Here is a 27,424-nt window from a genome sequence, read left to right as displayed (position 1 = left end):
GTGGGTCAGGGATCGACACCACTGTCGTACTGACAATTTTTAAGACAAATACAAATGAATCTGTATTTCCAGTCTCAACTGTTAAGGGAATATCAGGAGTTAGGTGACGCTAATTCTGCAGTTAGTTGCAATTAAATCAAGAAAGGGACACAACACCATGATGTAATTAAACAATAGCCAAGCCAGGACTTCATTTTGACAAGTTAGAGGACTCCTATGAGATGCCCATGTTGCACACTGTGTCTTGATGCATAACAGGGCTTTGTGATCTGAAACAGACCATTTTTATTTATTCATATTTATCTGCATTATCGTGCACATGGTGAGACTTGATCAGAAGCTGCACGAAAACAAACCAAGCCCTGCTCCTTCAGTACAGTTTCAACACAGCGCACACATTCACATGCATCCTCACGCTCTCACACAGCCACACAGCGCACCCACCCAATGTGCACCCCCCCCCACACACACACACACACACACACCCACACAGAAACAGAAGCTCAACATACGCGGTGTCGACATTGTTTTTACACCCAGGAGTCGGGGGAGCCGGTGAACTTGTTCGCCCTGTTTGAAGGCCTCCGTGTGGTGGAGTAGAAGTCCACGTAGTTGGTGTTGGCTTTGAACTGGAGCGACTGGCTGGCGTAGCCGTCGGGGGAGGACGGGGTCAGGTGGACCGGCTCGTCCTCGTACTGCTCCTCCCCGTAGCCTTGTGGGGACGACAGGTACATTCTGTAGCTGTTGTAGTTCTTCCTGTCGGGTTCGTCGTAAAATGGCTCTGTGTGCTGGGAGAGGAGCGATGGATGCATTATAATGAGCCAAATGTCTGGTCACACCGGCATCAATAAAAAGGTAAAACACTGCAGAGTGTGCAGCAGTGCGGCTGAATTTTACAAACGCATTACCTGGGACCTTCTCAAATCCTCTCCCGACTGGGAAGAATATGTCCCAATGAAATACGGAGTTTTCTTCTCAGACCCTGAAGTGAAAAATTCAAAAAGCATGAGCCTAAACACAGGTGCAGCAGTTACAATGTGGTGTTAGTCTGCAGCAGCTTTGACGGTTTTATACGGACCTGTGTACTGCCGTTTGTGTAAACTGTTGTCTCCATAATACGTGTCGAGTTGCATAGATGACTGCGCTCTCTGGTAGTTTGAACTGTGTCTTCTTATCCCGAGCATCGCCGGCGAGGATGTTGCACTACCACCTGAGGAAACAAAGACAGTTGTTTGTTTTTAGATGTATACTCCTCCAGGATTTTCCCGGAATCTCTTTGAGACCTCGCTCACCTGATTGGATGACGGGGGACATCTGCAGCGGGCTGGTGGGCAGCGTCGGCTGCGAAAGGTAGCGGTCTCGCTCCAGAGTGGAGACGGGAGTCACGAAGTGAGTGTAGTTCCAGCCGTCCTGTTTGTAGAGGTTCCTCAGCTCTCTGTACTGCCACAGCGTGTTCAACACCTGAGCTGCTGCCTTCACAACCTTCACCTGGTACCTGCAACATCAGTTACTGTCACACATCGCAAAATAGTGATGGCAGTATGCTGCAGTATGACAAATGATGCTTTCTTTCAGAAGCGGATGCATTAATAATGTATGTGCCTTTTGTTTATTGTTCTTAGTTATGGTATGCATGGAAATATAATGATTTGTTTGTTTATTGTGCAGACAGTGTCTCTGCTGTTTCGTACCCTTTCCCTCGTCCTTTACTGATGTCCACCAGCTTCTCGATGCCTCCGCTGTCGGCCAAAGCTTTGGCGTTCTCCATGTTGCGGCTGGTGACCTCGTGCAGCGTGCAGCAGACCGACGCCACCGTTTCGTCCGACAGCACCGGAGGAGTGCCGCCGGGCAGCCGGTTCACCAGATCCCGCATGGCGTACTTTCCTGAACGAGGGGACACAGAATGTGGACTTCATTTAGACTGAAACATTATGACGCTGTTGTTTTAATTGGTGTTATCTTCTACACCGGCAGGATGCTCCCAGTGAGGGAGAGTCTCCTCTTCCTCCTAGAAGATGCTCTTAATAAGGCAAAGTTTTGGCAGTTAACCCACACTGACTGGTGTGGACTCTTTATTAAAGGCCCCGTCTCTCACTTCAAGTGGGTAACTCCAGATGTTTGCCGTCGGCAGTTGGATTGTTTCACCTTAAACACATCTGTTCTCCATTAGGGGGCGATGTGTTATCACACTTTCTAAATCAGTCCGACTGGAATGAACAGACTTTCTGTCTTTCTATCTGTAACATGGAGAAACTTAGTTTGAACAAGCTGTTTGATGTTTCTGGGATCAAACTGTGTTTTTGCACCTATCAGCTCCTTGTTGCGGCTGTCCAGCGCCATGTTGCGGAGGGCGGTGGCGACGGAGCAGACGACCCGGTCGTTGTCCATCCTCAGCAGCTCCACCAGGATGGGCAGACCTTTCTCTTTACGCACCGCTGCTCGGATGTAGGCTGAGAACTGGACACACACACACACACGCAGTGTTATTGCTTGAATCAGCTAACTTTAAATATCGCGGTGTTGCTATCATAAAGAGGACTTCTACCTTCCAGTTTCCAGCAGAGAGGTTTTGCAGCGAGCCGGCGGCGCCCTCAAGCGTGGCAGGGTTGGAGCTCTCGGCCAGCAGGTTGAGGTACGGCTTCACCACTATCGGGTGCCACAGCAGCTCCGCCCCCCTCAGAGGCTGGGAGAAACCTGGGATCGGCCCGACGCCGTCCCACTGCACCAAACACACAAATCAACTTTCCAATCAGACTAAAAACAATTCAAACGGAGCAGATTCTTGCAGGACCTCCACACCTCTGAGGGAAACCCCCCACACCTCCGTGTACCTTGTCGTCGGACCAGCCGCCCCTCTTCCTGCCACGCCTCCTCTTGCCCCAGCAGAGGTAGTCCAGCTCCTTGGCCTGGGAGGAGAAGCCCAGCAGGGTGTCCAGCTCCTGGTTGCCGAGCAGACGAGAGGAGGGCATCTCCACCTCCAGCCGGTACGAGAGGTTCCTCAGGGTGCAGACGCTGTTCTCCACGATCTGACACACACACAAGTCTAAATATCTCACAGAGCATGTAATGCAAGAGACCAATATTTTACTACTGTGTCTATTTCCGTCTCTAAATGTATTCTAAAATCAAAAACATTTTAGTAAACTTGTTGTACAAAAGATAATTGTCTTAATGTAAGTAATCAACTGGGGAAGTTTCATGATGATATCTATTGGTTGCATTTCTTTTTACCCTATTCACATGTCGTGTCTCCTCTTATGATGTATGATTCTTGTTATATTTAGTTTCCAAGGAATAAATTGTGACAAAAAGAAAAAAAAGTGTGTGTGTGTGTGTGTGTGTTTGCAGCACCTTGCTGTCGTAGTCGGAGGTGTTGACGCAGGCTTTGAGGACGTGAAGCAGCGAGTCCACCAGACCTTCACAGCAGCGCAGCTGACTCCTCGCCTCCTCCCCTGCTGAGCTCAGGTTCCTCTCACACACACACACACACACACACACCGACACATTAATTCAGAATGAAGTGCAGTGTGTGGAATCCCCCACAGGGTGGCTCAAATCCTGCCCGGATACAAGTAAAGGAGGGGGCTGATCCTCCAATAGGAACCTTCAGCTGCCACTAACGGGAGAGCTGACATGAGAAGACTGCACAGCAGCACATAACTCCCACAATGCATTTCTATACCATCAATCTACAGCCCCAATGCAGAGTGATGCTGGAGGCTTCTTGTGGACGGAGACGTAGTTTCCCTGCAGCACTTAAAGATATTAGAGGGAATAAATAATCACCAGTTTGTGTACACTCACGATCAAAGATGATTCATGAAGCCAGTACAATTCATTTTGTTTGAGTAGCTTAAAGTTATTGTGTTCTTCTTGCAAGTTAGGAAACACACCTGGACTTGGATCCTGACACTAAAGAATGACGGTACACGTCCAATCAGGCAGTTAGCAGCATGGGAAGTCCCCGCTCAGCAGGTTTAACTCATTTCACTTCAACGCTTCATTGTAATCTTTTGAAACAGCAGTCGTAGGTCGGCTTTTGCTCCGTGCGCTCATTAAAATTAAATCCCGTTTCAGGTGTGGAGACTCTTCTGCCAACACAAACACACTGAGGCAGCCTTCAGGTCACGAGGGGCCGAGAGAGTCACACCGTGTTTACAACAGGTGAGCATTTATCTGACAACATGGTTGTGTAGCTCAATCGTTTCCACAACTTCAGAAGGCAAAACGTGAAAACCTTAATTATTATCTTGAGCTGCAGTGAACTTCTATTTCTAATCTTCAAATTCTTTTGAATGAGCTAAAGCTTAGTGACTTTAAGTTCCTCTTTTGTCCCGTCAGTCGTACGTTACACTATTCTTCTGCATTTATTGGTGTGCCATTGATTGACATAAACCTTTATCTAGACTTTGACGTTTAAAACACAGATATAACACAGGCCAGTTGGTTTGAATGCATACTTAAAACTATACGCCTGCATTAAAGAGTGCATTATAGAGGCTCTCACTGACCATTATGTGACTCTGATTATGTGTTGCGGTTTTACAGAATCATTAAAACGAAGTGCAGACGACCAATAAATCCAAAAGTCATCCTTGCATTTCACCTCGAGAATCGATTTAATGAGCGAACGGCACGCCTGGTGACTCAAAAGGCTTTGGAGGCCTTTGTTAAATCTATTGTCATTAAGACATTAGAATGGCTCTGTGAGGTTTTTAGGGCAGTTTTAACTGTGAAGAAGTGTGTAAATGTAAAAACACGGTGGTGATGAATATCCATGAACATCATCAGCAAAGATTATGATCACATCATCAAAGCGGGGATCATTTTATCATCGTAGGAACAAACAAAACAATAAATCTATTACACACAATCAGCAGTGGGTGCGCTTGATTCGTTCCTCACCTCAGACAGCCGGTGGTGTTGCGCAGCAGCAGAGAGGACTGGAACTTGACTTTGTGTTCGTCGCGGTGGGAGACGCTCCAGCCCGAGTGGGGGATGACCACCGTGTTGGTGAGCGTGGACAGGGCGTCACGGATGATGGTCATCTTCACCGCGTCACACGAGGAGAGGTTCCACAGGACGCCTGTGGGTGCAGGGTGCCAATAAAGATTTCTTTTGAATTTGCCGTTTTGGCATATTGCCGTCTAAAAATAGTTGATTTCACACAGTAGTCTGGTGAATATTGAGAGCCTCGCTCTCCCCTGCAAGCTGCAAGATACAAAAAATGTCAAAAAACATGAATGTCACGACTTAAAATCACAACGAGTTGATGTAGAAGAGAGGAGCAGTGAGTATGGGACATCTGAAGTGAAGTGGGAAAAACGTTCACTGGCCAAGGGATGATTTGTGTTCTTTTCAGGTAAACACAAAGTGTTTTGCAGATATGTTTCTTAACATTAGGTGACTTGGGAAAACTAAAGTACTGCTTTAATAGTCGAAAACCTGCCCTGAGCTGTAAAAATAGAAACTTTCCCAAAGCTTTATATCAAAGTGAAGACTCTCCTCCGTGTCTTTCCCTAGAATGTGAGGCGTCTAACAGCTTCCCTCCTCCTGGTATTAAACAGTATGTGTGTGTGAAAGGGGGCCGCCGAACTGTCAGCAGCATCCTGTTTCCAAAGCACATTATCTTAGCATCTGTCCCGAGGACTGTGCCGAGATCTGTTCTGTCAACACCGAGCTCTGAGTGTTTAAGCCGCTGCCGCTCTCACCTCCCACAGAACAGCCGATACACAGATTAATACACTGCCAGCCAGTCAGACGGCGACACAGACCGACGCTCAGCCAGCGAGCCGAGTAGCCAACAGCCCTCACAAGCAGGCGGACGCCCACGCCAATCAGAGCGGGATTTGAATGTTTTTGTCAATGTGGATGCTGCTTTCAACTGAATTCAGTCGACAGATAGACGCTCCCATTCGGTGTCTGACCTGCTGGATTTTGGGTTATTATTTTAGGATTTAAAATAAAACCATGGTGGGAGGTTTGCTGATGGCCAATTGTAGGTTTGTCCTAGAACTGTATACTTTGATGCAGGCTTTCTCAGATGTGCAGCCTGTTAAAAACATTTTATAATCTAAGTTATAACAATCTCCTAATAAAGGGTATTTCCTGGCCTCCATGGAGGATTTTAGTTAAACTGTGTAATCTTTTAGTTTTTAGAGAGAGTCCTCATTTGGTTTTCATCAAGAAACGCAGCAATGCATCAACAAAAGAAGTGAAGAAGAAGGTATGTAAACAATTCAAAATCATTTAAAAAACCTTTGTAAGTGTTTGTGCTATGACACAGCACCTTTTGGAACTCCACAGAGTTCCTTTAATTAAAGCTGACGAGTCGTACCAGTGACCAGCTCCCGAACTTCGTTGTCGGTTGTTTTCCTGAGGAGGCGCAGCAGAGCCGGCACGCCGCCGCAGTTCCTCAGCGCCACCTTGTTGTTGTCGGTGGCCTTCCCGTACACCAGGTTCCTCAGGGCCCCACAGGCGCTCTTCTGAACCTCCGTCAGCTTGTGATCCAGCAGGTCCACCAGGTGCTGGATCCCTCCCAGGTGACAAACCTGCAGACCAGGGACCAATCAGAGCGAGGGATGAGAAACATGAAGTTAAAACACAAACTAGAAAGAGAAAATGATTTTATGTTTATCTTCTCACCGTGCTGCAGTGATGTAGGAATGAAGGAATTCAATCAATGCAAATAACTTTTAAAAGAAAAACGCTGCACTCATTTCATGCAGCACTGATTCTCTGAAATATTTTTGTCTGAAGCATCATTGTGGGATGTTCAAAACTTTCCTGTGTCATCTCGAAATAAACCCGTCCCAGGAGAGCAGCAGACGCTCCGCGTTTCTCTCTGATTCTGCGTTCAAACCGTCACTGGAAACATTTGCTTCTGGCAAAAATGAGCAGGCGCGTTTCCGGGCCGCTCCAAAGGCTAATTAAAAGCTCATCACCAAACAAACCAAACGGCACTAAAGTGGCTCTCCTTCGAAAGCTCCGCCTTCGTGACGGAGTTATTTATTGCACGGGAAGCAGAGCACAGAGAAGAGCGAGCGGCGGCACATTTGGCACCAGCGTTACTTAAAGTTTCATTGGAGCAGATGGCGCTTTGGCTCAGAGGTTGGCAGCAAAAACAAGTCAGATTTCAAACCCTGTAAGCTGAGAATAAACTCTTAAGAGACGGGGATACAATAGGAGATATCTGAGGCAATGTAAATAACCACTGAGGTCATTGTGAAGGGAGTGAAGCCCTTCATCCCGGTCTCCTTACCTCCACCTTGACCCTGTTGTCTCCGTAACACAGGTGCTGCAGGTAGGCGGCGGCGTTGGCCTGGACGGAGGGGAAGTGATGCTGCAGCATGTGGATGACCTCCGGCAGCTCTGGGTCACGCCAAGCAAACTCCCTGAGGGGAAACAAAGAGCGGGCTTCATTCACAAGCTAGCTAATTTAGGATATATTTAATCAATGAATAAGTAAAAACCCTGGTCTCCTGTGATATTTGCAGACATGACTGTAAAGGATGATAATGCATTCATGCAAAAGGTTGCTCTGTATAGATTTCAGTAGCAAATTTGTCAAATAACTTGTAGAATTTCGACATGCATACTGTATCTTTACACACGTCTGAATGCGTGTTTGTGTGCGAGCACCTGGGGTCCTTGTGGATGCTCTCGATGGACGGCGTGCGCGTGACCACCCGATCCACCAGTCCAGAGTGCCGGTGGGAGAAAATGGGCTCGCCGGAGACCCTGTAGGAGTCGACGTACAGGGCTGCGGTGCTCAGCCCGTAGCTGCTTCTTTGGTACGGCAGCGTGCCGCATTGGCTGGTGGTCCGAGGGAGGGTCCCCATACCTGAGGGAAGGAAACGAGGCGACTCAAACAGAGCAGGGTTTGGACAAAAGGCTTGGTTTTTATCAAGATTGAAGGCCAAAAATACATCCACGGTCACAGAAAAGAGATAATATTATCGTGTTACGTAAGTGCTTAAAACAAGCATTTAAAGCAGCAGGCTGTCTCACAGGCCAAACTTGTTTGAATCTAAACGAAACTAAAATGGCTCCTTAGATGCTCCACGATGAAACTCCGCAGAGCTTTCAGCTTTAAATCATTCTGCAACGGCTTCAATTAGGAAGCAGCAGAGTACATGAAAGGTTTCAGCCTAATTAAGTTCTGACCTCGGGGAGCGATAACAACAACGGTTCCTGTGCCTGCAAACCCTGATTTCCTCCACAGATCTTTAGAGAAATAATCTTCTAAGCAGATGTGAAACCGAGTCCGGCTGCTCAACCCGGGGACCGGGGCACCTGAGGGGGACGCTGATGTGTAATTTAATGAGAGTTATTTGGAATGAATTCTGTTTTTACAGTTTACATACGAATATTTCAATGTTATCAGTTTGCAGCAGCCATTCGTATGTTTAAAAAGAGTCTAATAAGCAGAATGATCGAGTTTATAAGTGACTTGCTGCAGTACCTGGGGTAGTCCTGTAGAGGGAGCCCTGGGGGTCGTGGGTGGGGCTGTGGTACAGCGGGCTGTGGAAGGAGCGCTCATCGAAAACGGGCGTCATGTGGCAGTCCGGAGACAACGCTGCCCTCAGCTCCGGGTCTATCTGCCCCGAGTGACCGGCGTACGAGCTGTGAAGCCCTGCAGGTGCACGAGTAAAAACATGGGCACGTTTACTTTATTTAAAAAACTATTATTATTTGGAAACTATTGATGACAATCTGGCTTTTCTGACATTTCGAGGAAGGTGCTTACATCTTAATTAGATGTTTGTAGATTGTTTGTGGTTATTGTAGTAATAATGTTCATTAAAATAAAACAAGGCTTTTTCTAAGCAAGTCTTGAAGAAAACGTAAACATATTTCATATAAGCAGCATTGATAAACATCAACACATCAATGCCAAATGGTGGCTTCAGTAAAATTCACAAAATGTCCCATGTGGACAAACACAGAACTAATCAGGAGAGAAACACACACATATGGTCAAATTAAACAACAAAGAATATCTTAGAATTTTGTGAAGAAGAAGAAAGGAGAATCAGGAGAAGAAGGAAAAGAAGAAGAGAAATTTGAATTGTAAAATGTTTGTTTGTGTGCAAAATGAGCTGCGTAATATCTCAGAGCCAAATAAAGCCTCCGTCTGTCGTCCTGCTCATACATAACTCATATGTTCATCTCACACTAGTCATCTGTAGGTGAGGCCACGCAAATCAAAAGTGTACCGAAACAGTGGATTTCATAATGCAGACTCATCCCGAGTGTTGTTGTGCTTATAAAACGCATAATAAAGACTCAGAGTCAGCTGCAGGCGTCGACATCAGCAAGTCAAACAAGCAGCAGAGGGTTTCTCCATCCTCCAATCTCACAGCAGATCAGTTCAAAGAGCGCTCCAATTATAACGAGGCTTTAGGGCACGAGGGGGGGGGGGGTAGATCAGTACAACAAGAAGAAGCACACAATTTGCACTTGGAGCTGGTGATGAAGGAGCTATTTGCTTCTGCAGCGCTCTTTCCATGAGATGGTCTTTTATCGCAAAAATCTATCACAAAAAAGGTGCACTTATTGTGACACGGCCTTGTTGAATCTGGAACTCAGTTTATTTCTTTTTCTAAAGGGCCCTTCAGCAGCGAAGGACACCGACAGAAACTGTGACCTCCAGGTTAGAGGATGCTTAAAGCTCGCTCATGCTTTGAGGAGTCTTGAGTGATTTTTAACTGGATGTTCTTCACTATAAACTGTATGAAAGCGGATATCTTTACAGTTGCATTGAGGCTGTTTTGGTCAAGTTTGCATTCTTGGAGTTGCAAAATTAAGACGTTTAAACCATTTATTACGACTTTTAACTAAATAGCAAATCATAATTTTTGTCAAATCAGCTACTCTGCAGCCCCTCCACATATCATTGCACTATTACATCGATCTTTCCACTGTAATGCAATTTTTTTAACCAAGTCCACACAAAAAAGATCATCTCGCAGCTTCCGCCTGGCTGCTCACCAGGTTTCACTACCGAAGCTACGAGTGCCACTGATCAGTAATAACCTAATCTCGTATATCCATCTATTGCTTATCTCGCTCGTGTAATCTGGGATTATGTTGGATCTGCAGGATAACTGGGAATAAGGATTTAGGAGAAGTATTAGGCCACTTAGCAGCACTGCAGGATGAAAATCACCCAGCTAGAGAATCAGAGGCATTTTATTTAGTTCACTGACTCGGCCTCCCACACACAATAAATCCATTTCCTTTCCAACACATGCACAAACACAACAGCACAACACAAAAGGTGCATATGCCGACGTCCACGCACACGCTGATGCGCACATGGACGAGCATCCTGTGAGAACGACAGCAGCAGAATAAAAGCCTTCCAGTGCTGTCAGCTGATAATCACACGCTGATGCTCCACGAGGGCTTTGTGATAGAAACACCCCTATATGGGTCAGTGGGAGCGGCTTAGGAAAGTGACAGCGGGCAGGACGGAGGAATAAATCTGTGTTGCAGCATCAGCATCAGCAGCACTTTTAACACAGTAAATCCTCCAACTGCTACACTGCAAAGTGTGCGGAGAAAGTTTTCAAAGGCCAGTTAATGAGAGAGGAGGAGCTGCGATGGATTTTTTTTATGTTTCTGATCTCATTTCGCAGAAGAAAGGTCTTTTTACAATGTTTAATGCATCTGGTTCAAAGCTACAGTTTGGGTTTGAAATGTGCTCCTCAAACAGACGTCTGAACACCAGACTTAGTGAACAGCACAGAAATAATCCCTCCTCAGCTCAGCTGCCTTAACCAATCAGAGAAAGTCAATCAGCTCCTCATCATCATCATCATCATCATCATCATCATCATCATCATCATCATCATCATACTGTGACATCATTAAGCATAGCAAGCTCAGCATTCTCACTGCTTTGTTAGAATAAACAACTCTAAATAATGAGTAAATGTCACAAACATTATTTTCATTACAATAAAAAACATATTTATAGATCTTAAGAAAGAACTAAAGTGGTTATTTAAAGATAAATAAGTCATCTTTAACTTGTTTTGCAGTGTGCAAACAGAGTATTATTAATTGAATGTTACTGTTAATTGTTCCATTTGTTTGGTTTAATGTTATTCTAATGGGTTGTGCGTGTAACGGTGATATTTTGTTACTGGTTTATTATTTATATCAATATATTAATAATTCATATTCTATATATTTTTATTTAGACCCAGCAACAACTACATTTATCATCGAGCAAAAAGGCGAAACACTTCCTGCTTTTCTCCGTTTCGTCTCACCTTACGTTGAACATCTTTAGGTCTACCTGACGATTCATTGATTCATCAAATTATGAACTGACAGATTCATCGATAACAACACAAGACTTGCAAACTCCCCGTACCTGCATTGGCTGAAGCTGAGTATGAAAGTAGAAGTTGTGTCGGTGAAGTGCTGCAGAGAGCGCTGAGCTCCCGGCAGCTCGTTAGGTGAACTCAACTCACCTGGAGTCTCAGGATTCACACAGCTGCAGTAAATCAGGACCCGACTCTGCCTCAGATCCATGCTGCATATGTTTATTCTGACCAATAACTCACACCGAAGAAATAAAAAAAAAACGAAAACGCAGCACGACTTGTCAGGAAACATCTGCAAAAGCTTGACTGACAAACAGACGTTTTCAAATAAATATTTTACTCACTATTCTAAAAGTATTTAACCTAAGTAATAGCTTCTCTGAGGGCTAGCGCGACAAATAACAATATTAAAAATTTAATTTACTGTCGGAAACTACAGAACAATCAGCAAATATTCACGCCTATTCTCTTTTCTCATAATTACAACATGTGTTCCTGTAATTATGAATTATTTTCTCATAATTAAGGTTGAAATGTAATTAGGAGGTCTTCACATAATTATGAGGTCTTAACATAATTATGAGGACTTTTCTTGTAGTAATAAGGTCTTGTAATTATGAGGTATTTTAGCGTAATTATCAGAAAGTCACAATATTATATTACATGTCCAAGTATTACAAGACTTTCATGAACATTAACCGCCCTATCACATGAATATCTGCTGTATACTTTGAGGTATTAATATATAATATTGGGATCATATACATTTACAGATGAGGTAAAGTGGTTCATGATTCGAGAGGAAACTCGTATTGTCTAACTGGACTTCAATGACCTGCTGCCTCCTCATCGACTGCTTCATATGAAGACCAATAGATACTAACACGGTTTGTTCTCCCACATTTCACTTGCTCAACGGTGCATGAGAGAGAAATTCTAGACGAGAGGAAGCACTGCACAACAAGCCACTGTGATCCACTGAATTGTGCTCATTTATACAGATGTTTTCCTCTGCATTGTGATCTTTGTCTCGTTTCCCTTCAGACTGCAGCACATCAATCACCCAACGAGAGTAGTTCAGAGCATCTACCTGGTAAAAGGGAAATCCTCCTCCCCTTTAAAGATTACATTCCTTATTTTTCATGCATCAAATGAAATGTTCTCAAACACAGCAGCGTTATCTGCCAGTGCTGAAAGATGATTTGACTAAAAACTGCATGAAATGAGCTTCCTAAGCCTGGTTAGAGATAAAATCCTCTGCCGAGCTTGCAGTTCGCCTGGAAGTTATTTTGTTCGACAAGCAGCTTTATTTAATGATTCTCACTGCTTCACAGAGATACAGGGAACTCTGCATAGCAAGTTTTGTGTGCTACAATATTAAATCAGCGCTGCTCAGTCAACTTTCCCTGGACAAAGGAAAGGTTATTAAATAAACAGGAGGAATGGTGTTGAGGCCGTGGAGCGTGGCTTTTATTTACAAGAGGACGGTTTGCTGAAAAACACACATTCAAACCGTCTTCGACTGCAGCGGCGAAGCTCTGCAGTAAATCTGATTTTGGGAGATTTTCCGGCCCAGATTACAACCTGGCTGGGTTTAACCGACCCCTCCGGAGCTCAGAGTGACCTCTCTAACTGCACTGATATAGAAGATGGAGCGCTGAAGAGAGGCCAGTAAGAAGGACTGCACCTCTCACTAGACACGCATTCATTAGTCATTCACTGTCTAGGACAAAGGATGTAAAGATCCCGGAGCTTTGAATGTAGATATTAATGCACATATATTCTAATGTTTTATCATGTCATTGAATTTAACGACTTGCTGCAAGGAACAATAACCGAACTGAAATAAAAAAGGCTTCATGATTTCCGGCTTTAAAAAGATTTCTTCTTGGGTTTTATCATAACCTAATCATGAATTATTGCAGTATTAAATGAGCTTTGGAAAAGCAGAATTTGCGCTCTTGAAATAAATCTAATATAAGCTTTTTGTTACAAACTGCAGCGATTCCCAACCTGAGGGTCGGCACCCCTTCAGCGGGTCACAGGACGCATCTGTGTGGTCGTGAGATGTTCAATGTGTCGGGTCACTAGTCGTAGATAATGTGAGAGCACGTGGATGTCGGACTGACCTATGAGGCTGTCGGGTCGGGGCAGTGCGCTCCTCTGGTACAGCCCGTATGGATCCGCGCCGTAGGCCAGCGGCTGGCTCTGCCTGGGCAGCGTGGAGCCGTAGTGCTGCGGCACCGCCGTCATGCCCGAACGCAGCGGTGACCCCGTCAAACACCTCCCCTCCACCAGAGACAGGGTGGAGCCCAGACGCCCGCCAAGCCCTCCTCCGAGCACCAGGCCACCCTGTGTGCCGGCAGTCGGGGAGTTTGGCGAAGGGCAGGAGGGCGGCATGGAGGTGCCGGGGAACACGGCGGCTAGAGGTTTGGGCTCCGACAGGATGGGGGAATCGTAGGTGCTGCCCTGGGATGTTCGCAGGGAGATCCGGGAGGGCGAGACGGTGCCGACGGTGCCACCGCCGGGAGACTGGCTCCTGGAGGGGAGGGAGGCCATCCTCCGCAACACCCTGCCCGACACCTGAGAGGAAGATGGGAGACAAATTATACAAACTATACTGTGTGAGAAGGAAGCATCTGTTTATTTAAGGTCATTATCTTTGAGTAAATACCATTAAATTATACATAAGTGCATTTAATGTCAGGTGAAATGCTTTGAGGCCTGCTGTTATGACTGTGCAGTACACATAATAGAAAATCAATGTTAAAAGGAATCTAAGAGGTATTATTTACTATAGCATATAGAATCATCGAGAAAAATAAGAAAAATTTCATTGATAAAAAGTGCTTTTTAGGAGTTCTTGTACTTATTTTGTACCAGAAAAGATATAAAGAGCTGCTTTTTGCATCCTGCATATTGATGTTTTGTGGTAGTGTGCAGCACTCTTGCAAAGTTTTACCAGAGGAGTTACAGAACAACCCTCCAACTTCATTATCAAATGACATTTAATGACATTTTACTCATTTCTAATTAAGATTGACTTGATTCTTGGCCTTCTTCTCTCCAGGCCCCAAAAAACAAAAATGTCAACAATTAATGTTGACAATAAATCACTTCAACGTTTCGGTTTTCTGAAAAATTGGACTGTGCACACAGCACTGTCAATGTACTTGTCAGTTACCGGTAATGTGACACTTGGTGCTTTACATCTTTTTCATTTGTCTAAGTAAGTGAATGTGAATGAATTCATTAGTGTGAAGGCTGAGCTTAAATACATTACGTTTAAGGGAAGATTTGATCGAATTTTTCATATTTATGTTGGCAAATATTTACTTTTTTCTCCTCCTTATTACCAAATGTAAAATGTCGCTCAATTACAGACTCAGCCAACTGGATGCCGATCTGTGTCGCCTTAATCCATCAGCCTCCAGCGCCTCGGAGGAAAATTAAGAGCCGAGACATGTAAGCCCATCCAGAGAGGCTGCTGGGTTTGGAATAAATCAGGAGAAAATTCAAACCACCTCACTATTATCTGTCATTCCTGCTTCATGCTGGCATGCAAATAGCATATCATTATCAGCCACAATGAAAGGATAGTATGATTCTGTTGGAGACTATTTGAAGGTATAGTTTGAGTTGATTTGAAGGGTTTAGCTGAAGCTCTTCATCAGTCATGACAGTGATTATTGAGCCCCTACCAGCTGCCATTACTCTGGGGATGAAGAGTATTATTCACAGCAGAAAAACAACCAAATATCTCAGGTGACACCAGTCTGAAACATGTGAGAAGGTTCAATTAAGCGGCTGTGCCGGAGCTTCATGTCAAAGGATTTCTCATCCACGTTAGCTCAAAAGTCAGAAGTGAATTCATTCATTTATTCAGTTGAAAGCTACTAAATCAACTTTGTGATTAAAGCTTTTGCTCAAGTGCTGTCGAAGGTCAAGAATAATCTTTTAAATTCAACTCTTAAGCCGGAAAAAAAAAAGATGAGCTCCTACCTGTCCGGAGGCTTGACCCTCAGCTCTCGGGCTTCTCGATATCGAGGCTCGGGGCTCCGAACGCACCACGTTCTGGTTGCTGTAATAACTAACGCTGCTGTCCTGGTAGCCGCTGTCTGAATACGAGGTCATGTGGGCCGAGTGGCCTCCTGAGCCTGAGAGGAACGAGGGAAGAGAAGGTGAGGAAACACCGAAGACGGGAGGGCGAGGAGGAAACGCTGCGTCTTCATTATTACCAGTCGGTGCTTCTTGTGAAATGGTAAAGCAGTCGGCGTTGTTGGCTTAAAGATTTGCATATTAACTTGTTAAAAGGCATTATGCATATGAATACATATGCACATGGAGATCCGCATTAAGCCTTTATGCTGCTCCCGGAACAATCTGCGTATAGCTCCAATAACGCTGGCCTACTTTCTCCTGTAGGATGAGGAAGAGGAAGAGGAAGCATGCGAGGGATATTTTCATCAGACCACTCCAACGGCATGGAAGATAAAAAAAGACCAAAAGGCAAATGTGTTTTTAACATTTACAACAGCTACTCAGAAGCCAAGCGTTTGCTGGTGATGTTGTAATCTATTGTAAGAAGAAGTTGAACAATCTTTTGTAAAGATCTCTCCGGGTTTGCTTCAGGCTTCTTTTGGATGCATGCAAAGTTTTGATAGTAATATTTAAAAAAGTCAGTTGCTTCCATTTGTGTCATCTGTTTAAAAAAACAGATAAAACGGCACACATAAGAACTCACAGCTGCACCGACTGCAGCTGTGTGAGCCTCCCTGTCTTAACACGAGCTCGGAGGAAGCCTGATGGACCGAGGTGTCATCCGCTCCAGTGAAGATGCCTAATGTCCAACAGCGACAGGCTGTGGTTGTACTGCAGAGCTCCCAGGTATGAATATATGTGAGGCTTTCCTGACAGGACTCTTAAAAGTAAAGCATAAAACTCACACAGCGGAGTGGAGACAGACTTCCATGTTTCGGCTGATTTAAACTGATCTGAATCGACGCTTTTATCTGAAAACGCCACCACAACTTTACTTACATTCGTATCTAAATCTGAGTAACTGCCAAGAAAAACAAGCACGTCAGACTCCTACCGGAGTGGTAATTACAAGAGGGATCTGTGGGATTTGTTGCCGAGGTACAGGTTTCTCCTACTTTGCATCATAAAATGACAAAGTTGAAGTGGGTGGCAACCAGACTTGTGCTTTCATGAACTTCAGGTTTTTGTTCAGACCATGTGGTTTGTACATGTAACAGACCCTCACTGTCATGCAGGGATGCTCGGTCCGGTTCGGGCATGAAGAGTCCCTCCTCCGCCTCCAGGTGACGTCCAGACGCCTCCAAGGCTCCGCCCTGCGACTCTCCACCTGCAGGGGCATCAACCGTCGAGTTAAAAGCGTACAGAACTTTAAATTAAATGAATCGATTCTTTGCCACAAAAACACAGCATTTTATATAACAGCGCTTTTGTTTTATTGGAAAGCCGACAGTGAAGAATGACCCAGGAAACTGAGTGGAGGGATCGGTGACAGAATAGTAAATGGGTCCATTTCAAAGCCCATATATTCTGGCGGAAACATTGTTTTGTTTTGCTTCACCGGCCGGCGCTGCACTCTGGCAATTTCCAGCCCTTTGGAGGCTGCATTGTCTTCCTAAACCTGGAAAAGTGCTTTCTTTAGAGCCTAAATGATTAGATTTGATCTGATTTTAAGCTCTAGGGAGCTTTTGCTTGCAGTATAAGATAGTAACACTTTAAATTATCCCTTGTGGTTTGTAACTCGGAAGCTGTCATCTTTCTGTAACCTTATCTTCTTCAAAGTAGCTTTCAAAAAAATAAAAAACCTTAAAGGTTAAAAGGGAGGAATGTGTACCTGCAGACCTCCATGCAAATGACTTCTCAGATGAGCTTCAGCAGAAGAGAAGTGGAGGAAATAGAGGAGAGGAGAAAGCACAGAGAGACCAAAATCAAATCAGAATCATGGCCGAACACTTTACATTCAATCAGTCCAGGAAGAAGAAGAAAGATATATATATATATATATTCACAGTGCACAGTATGCACTGTTATCTGGGCTGAGAATACACCTGCAGGTGGAAGAATGTCATTTCTGCTGATAACAGGAGCAAGATACCAGTTTTACCTCAGCAGAAGAATACTGTTATCTGTTAAAATGATGACCACAATCAAAGGTTATTGTGATATTGGTTATTAAACATGTCTTAAACAAACAGAGGGTCAAAACTGAAGTCCTTCTTCATGCATACAGTGTTTTGTGCATCAGAAGGTTGATGTATGCAAGTTGTGAGAACACAATGTGACTGTGGACTATCTGAACATCATGCATGATTTACAGCCAACTGTAATCCATAAAACAGAAACGAATGATTCTGATGTATTTTGAGACGACGTTGAGAAAGTTAACTGCATCTTAAGTGCAGTTTAGTTTCACAGAGAAGGGCCAGTGGGACTAAGTCAGAAGATTACATTGTGAATAAGTGCTCAAAGGACAAAAGGGATCGATTTCAGTCTGAGATCTGATTTCTATGAACTGAGATGAGGTTTTTATTGCAGCAACTTGGTGCAAAACACTTAAAATAAATAAGATGACAAAGAAATCTTTTTATTTTTTGCTATCATTTGTTCATGTGTTGTTGCAGGGCATATGCACGCGTCATGCTTACCTGCTACTGTCTCCCGCTGGCGACTCGGCTCCCAGCATGCACCTCTCCAGCTGGCTCGCGACGATCTGCCGCTCCTCCTCCAGCTCCCGAGTCAGCCGCTCAAACTGAAGCTCCTGCGGGAAGACGTTTACGGCGGTGATTATTATAACTCGACGTCCACCGAGGCAGAAATTGAAGCCTCCTTTTTAACAACTATTTGAAGCCAGTTAGAATTACACGTAAAACCTATTCTGTACTTCTCACTGACTGTGAGCTCGCTGAGAGAAACACTAAAACGATGTCCAGGACCTTTTTAATGGCCTTCAGTTCAGGTAATTTAATAACATGCATTTCAGAATTTGAGCACAAAGCACAGAGCATCGAGCAGAGAATGATGGAATGTAGATTTTAAGGCCACAATTTACGGCAGAGGGAAGAAACAGAAGTTTTACTCGTTGTGATCCTCCAGGAAGACAACTCTTAGCTTACATCTATTATTGTGTCAGTTCTGTATTTTTAGAGGAAGACTGAGGGGAAACAAACCAATAAACATAAAGAAATGCTCTCTGCCATTACATATTGAAAGTTTTCCAACTTTTGATGGCAGTTCAAATCAAAGACACATTTTTCCTTCCGTCCTCCATGATTCACCTGATTTTTGAAGATAATTTGATTTTAAACTCTCGACTCTTGTTCCTGCTTGTTTCTCTGTTTCTGATCTCACTCTTCAGGCTGTGCCACCTTCTAAACAAGTGATGGATGAGTGTGTGTGTGTGTGTGTGTGTGTACTGAATGCTAATGTGAATCAAATGCGTCGTGATTTAAGTGAATCACTGACACATGGGCCAAACGTCTTCTCGTTTTCTCCCAAAAACCCAAAGCATTAAGAATATAATTTTAACCGGTATTTGTGTTTTGTTTATTTCCAAAATGTGATTAGGCACAGAAACAATGTAATATACATCTCAAAATATGCATGAAATGTGGCCATTAGAATTCACTTTTGGGCAATTTTGACAACCCAAACACCACAACACTAACATGTCCTACTTATAAAAAAGTCCCACGAGCTGGGAGGGATCCAATGCCTTGCTCAAGGGTAATACAAGTAGAGCAGATGTTTGCCGACTGTGGTCTGGTATCCGGTAGTTTCGGCACTGCCTCATTTGTATTCTGTTACATAACACGCAGCCTTCCCAGCTGCTTCATAAATCTTCTAGGAACCACAGCTGGTGTCATCATGGAGGTCCGCTGGAGAATTAGCTGTCTGCAAATAACGTCTAAATATAAAACCACCCGGCTGGAAAACACACTGCTACCCAGGAAACCTTGCTGTGTAGTAATAAAGGGAATGTACTCAGTCAATGTGAAAGGTCCGATGAGGTCGATGTGTTTACTGTGACACAGTTTGTCTATAGATTTTAGTTTTAAAGGTCACATTCACACCTGTAGTTTGGATAGTTTGGACCAAAGGCCATTGCATTTTAGCAGAGGTGGAGACAAGTATTCAGATCCTTTACTTAAGTAAAAGTACCAACACCACAATGTAGAAATACTCCATTACAAGTAAAAGTCCTCAAATCACAGTCCTACGTAAGTAAAAGTACATTAGTGACATCCGTTTGTTGTATTAGCATCAAAAGTAAATTATGCAATGTCATTATATTTAACATTATTACATTTTATTGCTGATGCATCAATGTCAGATCACCATTTTACAGGTGGAGCTAGTTTTAACTACTTTATATACAGTTAAGTAGTGAAGTGTTATTTTATGTTTGATCTCAGAAGCACTGAGGAACTATATATGTTAAATAAAGGTAAGGTGGCAAAAATAGCTGTAGACACTAGAGGGTAGACTTTTATTGGCCTTTGGTGCGAGCACATTCATTAACTGTAGAGAAAGGGTTTGTGTCCATGAATGTTTTCTTTACTGTTTAGGTGAAGGTAAATACTTCAGAGCACCAGCACTGTACCAGAAGAGCGTATCAGCTTCATCACAGTTCCATTCTGAGGGTTCTGCTGAGAGTTCCGTGGAATATATGATGTGAATGCTTGTTTATCTATGTGTCATCTCTGACTAAATAAATGTGTTGCAGTGTTTCAATGTTACAATCTATCCCTCATTTTGTGCTAGTACAGTAGGGCGAAAAGCCCTTCAATTGATAATCCTTTAAAAAGTACAAAAGACGTGCAGCTTTTTATCTGTCGGGGTCTCTTGATAAAAGCTCTTTTGTATTTGGGTCAAGCTCTGGCCATGTGATGCGCAGAGCCCAGGCAGCCTCTTTAGTCAGACGCTGTGCAGTGATTTAGTTAATGGTTCCATCATGTTGGGTTATTTGCTCGCGTCTCAGCCACTATAGAATGTTGGCATGCGAACAAAGCTGACGGCAAAAACAAAGTAAGCTGGCCTGATTTTAGAGTCTGGAATCAGAATGTACTCACATGAGCTCATTTTTTCAGACATAACCTGACACTGAAAACACGTGTACCGCACATATACAGACAGAGGGCCGTCCGTACGTTACTACTTTAGCTCAGACTGCATGAAACTTTAATGATCCCCGTGCAGGAAATTGGCTACACGCAGCTAGTTTTGCAGTGTTAATGAGTGTTGATTTATCTGCAGCGATTATTCCAAGTTAATTGGAGAAGTGTTTGTCCGCTTTCAGGGCTGACACAGCTCAGAGGCGACTGCTCCAAAATATTGCAAAATGCTGATTTAATTATTTTACAAGCCATGTAAAGGATTTCCCCCAATACATTTCTAAGTAGTAGTTAAAATAAATACATTTCTCAGGGTTTACTGGTTTCATGATGCATTAAGGTGAGTCATACATAAAAAGTATTGAAACAAGAAAGCCATTGAGATCATGCAGAACAAAACAAAATCATGTTTTCATTGTTCAGTGTGATAGATGTTATACCTTTAACTTGCATTAAATAAAAAAAGGAGAAGTTGGGGATGCATTTCACGTGGGAAAAGGAAGAGGTCGCCTGTTGATTGGATGCAGTTTGACACATTCAGTACTTTAAAGGACACAACAGTGAGCCCTTTACACAACACGGGGCTGCATGCTGTCACAGCATCACTGCTGACTCTGCCTCACTCCGCCTGGACATCTCCTCACATCTCTTCAGAGCAGCCCGGAGACGGGACGGGAACACACAGCCCTCCTTGTTTCAGCCTCGCCACGTTCACGGCACGCCTCGGGGGACAAGCGGAGCCACATCGGGGGCCCCGCGCCCGTCACCTCGTGATGTCTGGAAACACGCCCAGCCCTGCCAGGTCGATGCAAAGCCACGCGTGTCTCGGTACCAGCTGGGGGGCTACCGGACGATTCGCCACGGCTTATGTGCGCCGTCACCAACTGTTTCTCTCTTATCAAGCGACACCAACCACAGACCTCTGCGTCTCATTTCTTCCTGCCGTGTCTAATCATAGCCGGCAGTTTGGTTTATCCAGGCTGCATCTGTGATATCCGTGAAATGTTCGGCCTAGTTCAGCCGCTGCGACATATTTCTGCTCTTTAAATCGCCATCTTATAGCGTGAACTCCCACTTTAAGACTTTGTTAAAAAAGGCAGCTTAACATTTTCAAGGTCGATAACGCTGCAAGGAGTTTCCGAATATCTGTCAATGAGACACGTCTGACAAAGCAGAAATACTTTGCAGCCACAACATTAATTACGTAGGTTTACTAGTTCTTTCCAGAGGCACTCAACAATCATACAGAGAGAAAGCATCAGAGGAAAAGCAGAGATACCAGTTACAGTACTACTCCCACAATAGACCTGATTAGCATGCTTCCTGCTTTGGTTTTGCCATCTCTCTTGCTCTCTTCTCCTGCTCATGTAACCTATAGATGGATTAAAACACTCTATGTCTCTTTACGCGCCCTAAACGCCCACTTTTAATGGAAAGCAACAAGTAGTGCTCGTTCTCTGAGGGCTGTCAAAAGGCATTCTGGGAGCCGGTGGAAGTCACTAAATAGATGAGGCAGGTGGAGGCAAACTTGGTTCACTAAGAGAGTAAATAACTCTGTTAATGCGATCTGAAACTATCAGAGGGTGGATTTTCCTCTTTGATTTCCACAAGAGAAATCAGCGTGCTGTTCCACCACGGTGACTTCGCTGCTAACATGACACGCAACCTTGAGCGTCCGTGATCTTGAGTCAACAAGGCAGGCTGCAACAACAGACCATCATGAGCTCTCTCTCTCTCTCTTTTCCGAGCATGCATTCAAATCCGGACAGATGTCAAACAGCAACAGTTTTGTGCCTCAGATATCGTCGGGGACGGGCAGCGGTGACATAACTGGATTGACAGAGTGGGTTTAACCCTCCGATTCAGACTGTGACCCTGCAGAGGCGAACCTCTGACAGGACATGCGACCACACAGCTCCATCAATCATCCGCATCGACATTCGGTAGATTTACTAGTCCGACGCATGTGGTGTTTCTGGCCCTAATAGCCGAAATCAATCCAAGTGTGGAGAGCGCTGACTTGGCCCAGTTGTTGTTGTTTTATTGAGCTCCCCCTCCCTCCATCCTGGGAGGGGTTTTGCTGAGCATGCATATTCTTTTTCAGCAGCACCATGCGTCACATCTAGAGGGACCCTGCTCTCACACCAGTCTGCTGCTGTCGGCCACGGGAGACAAACAAGTCCGAGGATAATTATCTGATACCATCTTAGCAGACACGTTCGATATACTTTAGAAATAATGAAAGATTAACTCGCTTTGGTTTTTCTTTAAGTGATGTTATTGTTGTTCATTGACCACCCAGAGTTTGGGCCCTCGGTGCAAGTTCACGCTGTGCAGCCAAGCATTGAGCTTTATTTAGAATTGTAGTCAAGTAACCAAAACTTCCAATGTTATTAAATATATCTAAACTGAATTACAGAGAAAAATGTATAAAACTAGGAACAAGACATCTAGAATATTTACAGTTGTAATATTTGTTAATTTGCTTAAAGAAATATTGAAAAAAGGGTTTTCCGCTGTCAGGCGGTTGGCGTGGAATATGAAGTTGAATGTCTTTCAGTTAAATATGAAGCTACATCCAGCAGCTGGTTAGCTTAGCACAACGATGACTAAATCTGCCTCCTCTAAAGCTCACTAACTAACACGTTATATGTCGTTTATTTAATCCGTACAAAAAACAAATGTACAAAGCTACCCAGCAAGTATGCTGATATGCAGTTAGAGGTTGATTTCAATGTCAACCCAAACAAGCCCAAACTGTTATCACAGTACTTTGGCATGGTAGAACACCATATTGTGAAATCAGAGACATGTTTCCCTCTTGATTTCACAGAACGAAGCAAATAGCAGCGACAGACGTCTCATCTTTAATTTTGGAGCGTCTTTGCTGCGAGCTGTTGCTTCTACATCTAATCAATCTCACAGTGTTTCCTCAAGACGTGACACAATTAAACTGAACACTGTCACTGCGTAGGTTTTAGGTTTCCAAGTCGCCACATATCTCCGGCTCTGGTATTTCCCTGCTCGCGTCTATCACTCTCCCACTTTTAATGGGCTGAATGAGAGCAAAGCGGCAAAGCGTCAGGGCCCGAGCACAATGGCAGGCCAAAAGTGATGTGCTCCATTTAGCATGTCTAATTTGACATTTCTGTGGCGGAACTGCAGGCGGAAGATTCGACGCTTGAGCAGCACAGAGGAAAGGTAAAGCTGCTTGATTATATTTTCTGTTCGCAGCTTGGAAGCAAAGAATTGCAATCATGCCGTACGTTGTCAGCTGTTCATCCATTTCTCGCCGTCCTGTTATCAACATGCACCGTCTGATTAGAGAAATCAGCGCTTGTATCTGGTGATGAATTAAGCTTCTCTATGAATACTACCAATGAAAGAATGTTCTCATCATTAAGGCATCAGAGAGAGCAACACATGCATCTCCATCACTGCAAGGCAATGCATGTGCAGGGAAGTGATCCTCATGTGTGAAATGAGTGAGTTTCCAGCAGCAGGCAGAGCTTTTGAGGCATTAAGTATGATCAAGGGGTGACGAAGCAGCTCCTGCTGTGCTCAAGGAAAACCAAAGCAACATGAAGGAAGCCAAACAGCCTTAACTCCACATCAGTTGAGACTTAGAGCAATCTGAGGATGGCGTTTTTTTCCCTGATAGCTCCGAAGAGATTGCAGATTAAAAGTAAGAGCAGATTCTCTTTTCTTGGACATCATCAGCCTTTAAATAGCAGCGAGTCTGATTCAGAGTCAACATGGCCACCGTCCAGACATAATTAAGAGCAGGAGAACAGACATGCTCCCATGTTGACGGAACAGAAGCAGCATAAAAATAACAGCGGGGAAAGGAGACGGAGAGAGACGGCGGCTGTGCTCACACTGCAGCTGCAGCATGTCTCTGTACATGTAACACGCTTCTGATGTTTTTCAAAGGGCGTCAAAAAGTTAATGGCAGGAGAAACAGAACTGACTGTCACTTCGTATCAACATTCAGCCCTGAAAATATGTCAGTGAGACATTAATTACATTTCACATCATTTCACCAGAGACTACTGGTGAAACTCGCACGTTGCCCGAGCAGCGATAGCGACGAACGACAAGTTGAAATGCTGGAGAAGCAGCAGACAAAACTGTAACTGAAATGTGTGAAAGGGAACGGGTACAAAACACACTCTCACAGGATGAATATTAACATTGAATGTTATTATATTGTTTTGTATTTCCTCACACTTCTTTCATTCTTTTTGGGGTGCCGAATTATGGGAGTCCTGGGAAATTATTATTGAGAGTTTTAATAGAATTTGGGGTGCAAATTCGGGAGGCTCAGCATAGCATGGAGACCTATTATAATGTAGTCTCATCTGGAGATAATCCTCAGGATTTGCTCAGTAAATTCGAGTGAATCACAGACTTCATTTATCCCGTGAGCAGGGGCGGGGCCAGACGGGTGGTGCTCCCCCCTACTAGAATCAGAACAAGGTGACAGTATCATGGATGGATCACTAGACACAGGCCTACTGGGTCCAGGCCAAGGGTCCATGCACCAGAGCCTCTGCATGAAGTGACTATAAATAGATGCTAAATGACCACAAAGATATACAAAACGGCCCGAAAGGAGAAGCAGAGCAACCATAGTGAGATGCAAAATGACCACAAAGAGGCAAAAGAGACGCAAGTGACTGCAAACGCAACTGCAAAGAGACATAAAATGACCACAATCAACGTGGCCGCGTTTTGTGTCTCTTTCATCATGTGTCCTGCTGTTACATAGGTGGGTTGGGGGCCTTTTACATGGCTGTATTCAGGGTCCCGTTGTCTTATAATCTGTCCATGACTGTAGACTATTTGGAGATACAAACAGCAGCTATTTTTTAATACTATTTTAAATACTGTAACTATTAATTATGTGCAGTTATTTAACACATGTTCCTTAAATCAAACAAGTATGTGTGTGCAGTGAGGTCTCCGGACAATTAGTCCAACAAAAACAGGGCACATGGGTTACATGCTGGAGTAGATAAGATCATGAGTCCAGATATGAGCTCCAGACAAAAAGAAGGAGGGCTATCAGCCACAAAACTAAATCACAAGTGAATGAATTTGTTAGTAGAGGTGAGAGAATAAAGCACACACAACAAGGGTGTGACTGCAGCATCTTCTGCCTCCTACCTGCTCTTTGACAGAAGCCAGGAGGTTGGTGGTGGTGCTGCTGGCATTCAGCGGGAGGCCGTGACCGCTCGGCCCCTCTCTGACCGCCATGGGCCCTTCCCCCTCCTCCATCTCCTCCACCTCCCCGCGATAGTCCAGAGCCGGCTGGCTGCTGAGGCGCCCTCTCTGACCCTGCAGAAGGACTACAAGCCGGTTAGGATGTGGACAAGGAGGATACACAGTCAACAGAAAATCCCTGTCATGAACCCCGGGGGCCACTGAGCGGGTCAACATGCAGGTTTACAGGGATCATTGTGTTTCACCTGCTATAATAATCCTGCAGGGACTCACAGTGAATTTATGGTGACCTCATGGTATAACCATAATATTCCCTACAACACACCAATGGGAACTAACAGTGTGGTTGCTTTTTATGCAGCGATAGTATCAATTCCTGTCGGGATTCATCATAATAATATCATAATGCTTTCCCTTATTCTAATCTCCAGTGGGGATTTAACCCTCACTGACGCATGTTATTGTATATTTCCCCTCAAAGCAGTGTCACCTTAAAAGGTTATGCATTGCATGTGCAGGTGAGCATGCAAGCTGCACAGAAGGCATTTAACAGCATGTCACGTTCATGATATTTTTTTGCTCCTCCATGAGAGCGATCCTCGATGAGCCTTTTTTTAATCACATGCTACACGCAGCCTCTCTGTCAAACGTGCACATCAATCACTCAACCGCCATCCGGTGGGCCAAGGACGAGGTCACACCGACTCACCGGACCGGAGAGCGGGGAACGCGCCTGCACTGAAGCCGAGGCTCCCTCTCCGTGCCTGGCTTCACACAAGCAGAGCTGCCCGCCCGCCTGGCAAGCGGCTGCGGCTGTCAGTGCGACTCACCGGCCAGATGTTGCTGTTAGAAGCAGGCCACAGCTGGCTCAATCCGTCCTGTTACGCATCCATCCTCCTCCTGCAGGCGGCCGTGACAGCTACTACATTTCCCACGCGCCGTCACGACAAAATAAACAAAAACAAAACAGTCCCGTGCGCGTCCACACACTCCTCGTGCAATATAGTGTATTGTTTTTCTTCTTCTTTCCTTTTATCCGGTGTGAGGTTCCAATGCACCCGTCTGCCCCTGACGTCCGCGCGGCACCCAGTCACCCGCCCACCAACCCGCCCAGCAACTATTACCGATCAGCGGCGTGACGTCACCATGCGGCTGTGGATCGGTTTCCGATACGGGAATCGATCCGGGAGCCGATGCGCCGTTCCACGCGTGGCTGCTGCTGTTTGCGGCTGCAGAAAGCCCCGTGTTGCAAAAAGTGAGCTATGCAGCGCGGCAGCTTTGTGCAAACAGCGCTGCTGGAGAGCGGAGGGATGCAGCCTGCAGCGGACACCGTGCGTGCATGTGCGTGCATGCATGTGCGCGTGTGTTCTCTCCTTTACGCAAGTGCTGTAGGCCTGACTGGTCCTTATGGGACTCACAAAGGATAATTAAAGAGTACAAGTATGTATGAAGTACGTCAGTGGAAATGATGCAATCCAATGCATGGAAGCACAGAACATAAAAGACAAATTAACATGCTACATTGTATTTTGCATCCTTCCTATTTTTGCATTCTTTGGTTTGTAAAGTACTTTGATTTGCTTTATGTATATAAAAGCTGATATTAGATAAAGTGTATTATTAAAACTATCATGTTTTTGGTTTTAAGTCAAGATATTAGATGTTTTAACGTCATTTTCAGCCAAACTGAATATAATTTTATTGTAGGAG

General features: G+C 44.5%; 1 protein-coding gene across 1 annotated transcript; it reads right to left on the bottom strand.

Moving 5' to 3' along the window:
* Positions 1-530: 530 nt before the first annotated feature.
* Positions 531-26,603, bottom strand: LOC306715636 (plakophilin-4-like; the record flags this gene model as incomplete). Its single annotated transcript, XM_079186072.1, is given in 22 exon segments — positions 531-788; positions 909-982; positions 1,079-1,210; positions 1,293-1,495; positions 1,692-1,884; positions 2,307-2,457; positions 2,540-2,719; positions 2,832-3,026; positions 3,352-3,469; positions 4,906-5,086; positions 6,338-6,551; positions 7,262-7,394; positions 7,642-7,843; positions 8,465-8,635; positions 13,469-13,922; positions 15,342-15,496; positions 16,600-16,707; positions 17,212-17,246; positions 18,023-18,135; positions 25,658-25,805; positions 26,545-26,582; positions 26,586-26,603. Coding segments are annotated over 22 exon segments (3,474 nt in total).
* Positions 26,604-27,424: the final 821 nt, after the last annotated feature.

This window comes from Pholis gunnellus, assembly GCF_910591455.1.
Source record: "Pholis gunnellus genome assembly, chromosome: 24".
Classification (NCBI taxonomy): domain Eukaryota; kingdom Metazoa; phylum Chordata; class Actinopteri; order Perciformes; family Pholidae; genus Pholis; species Pholis gunnellus.
Note: the sequence above shows the minus strand (reverse complement) of the source record. Positions and strands in the feature narration are given on the sequence as shown.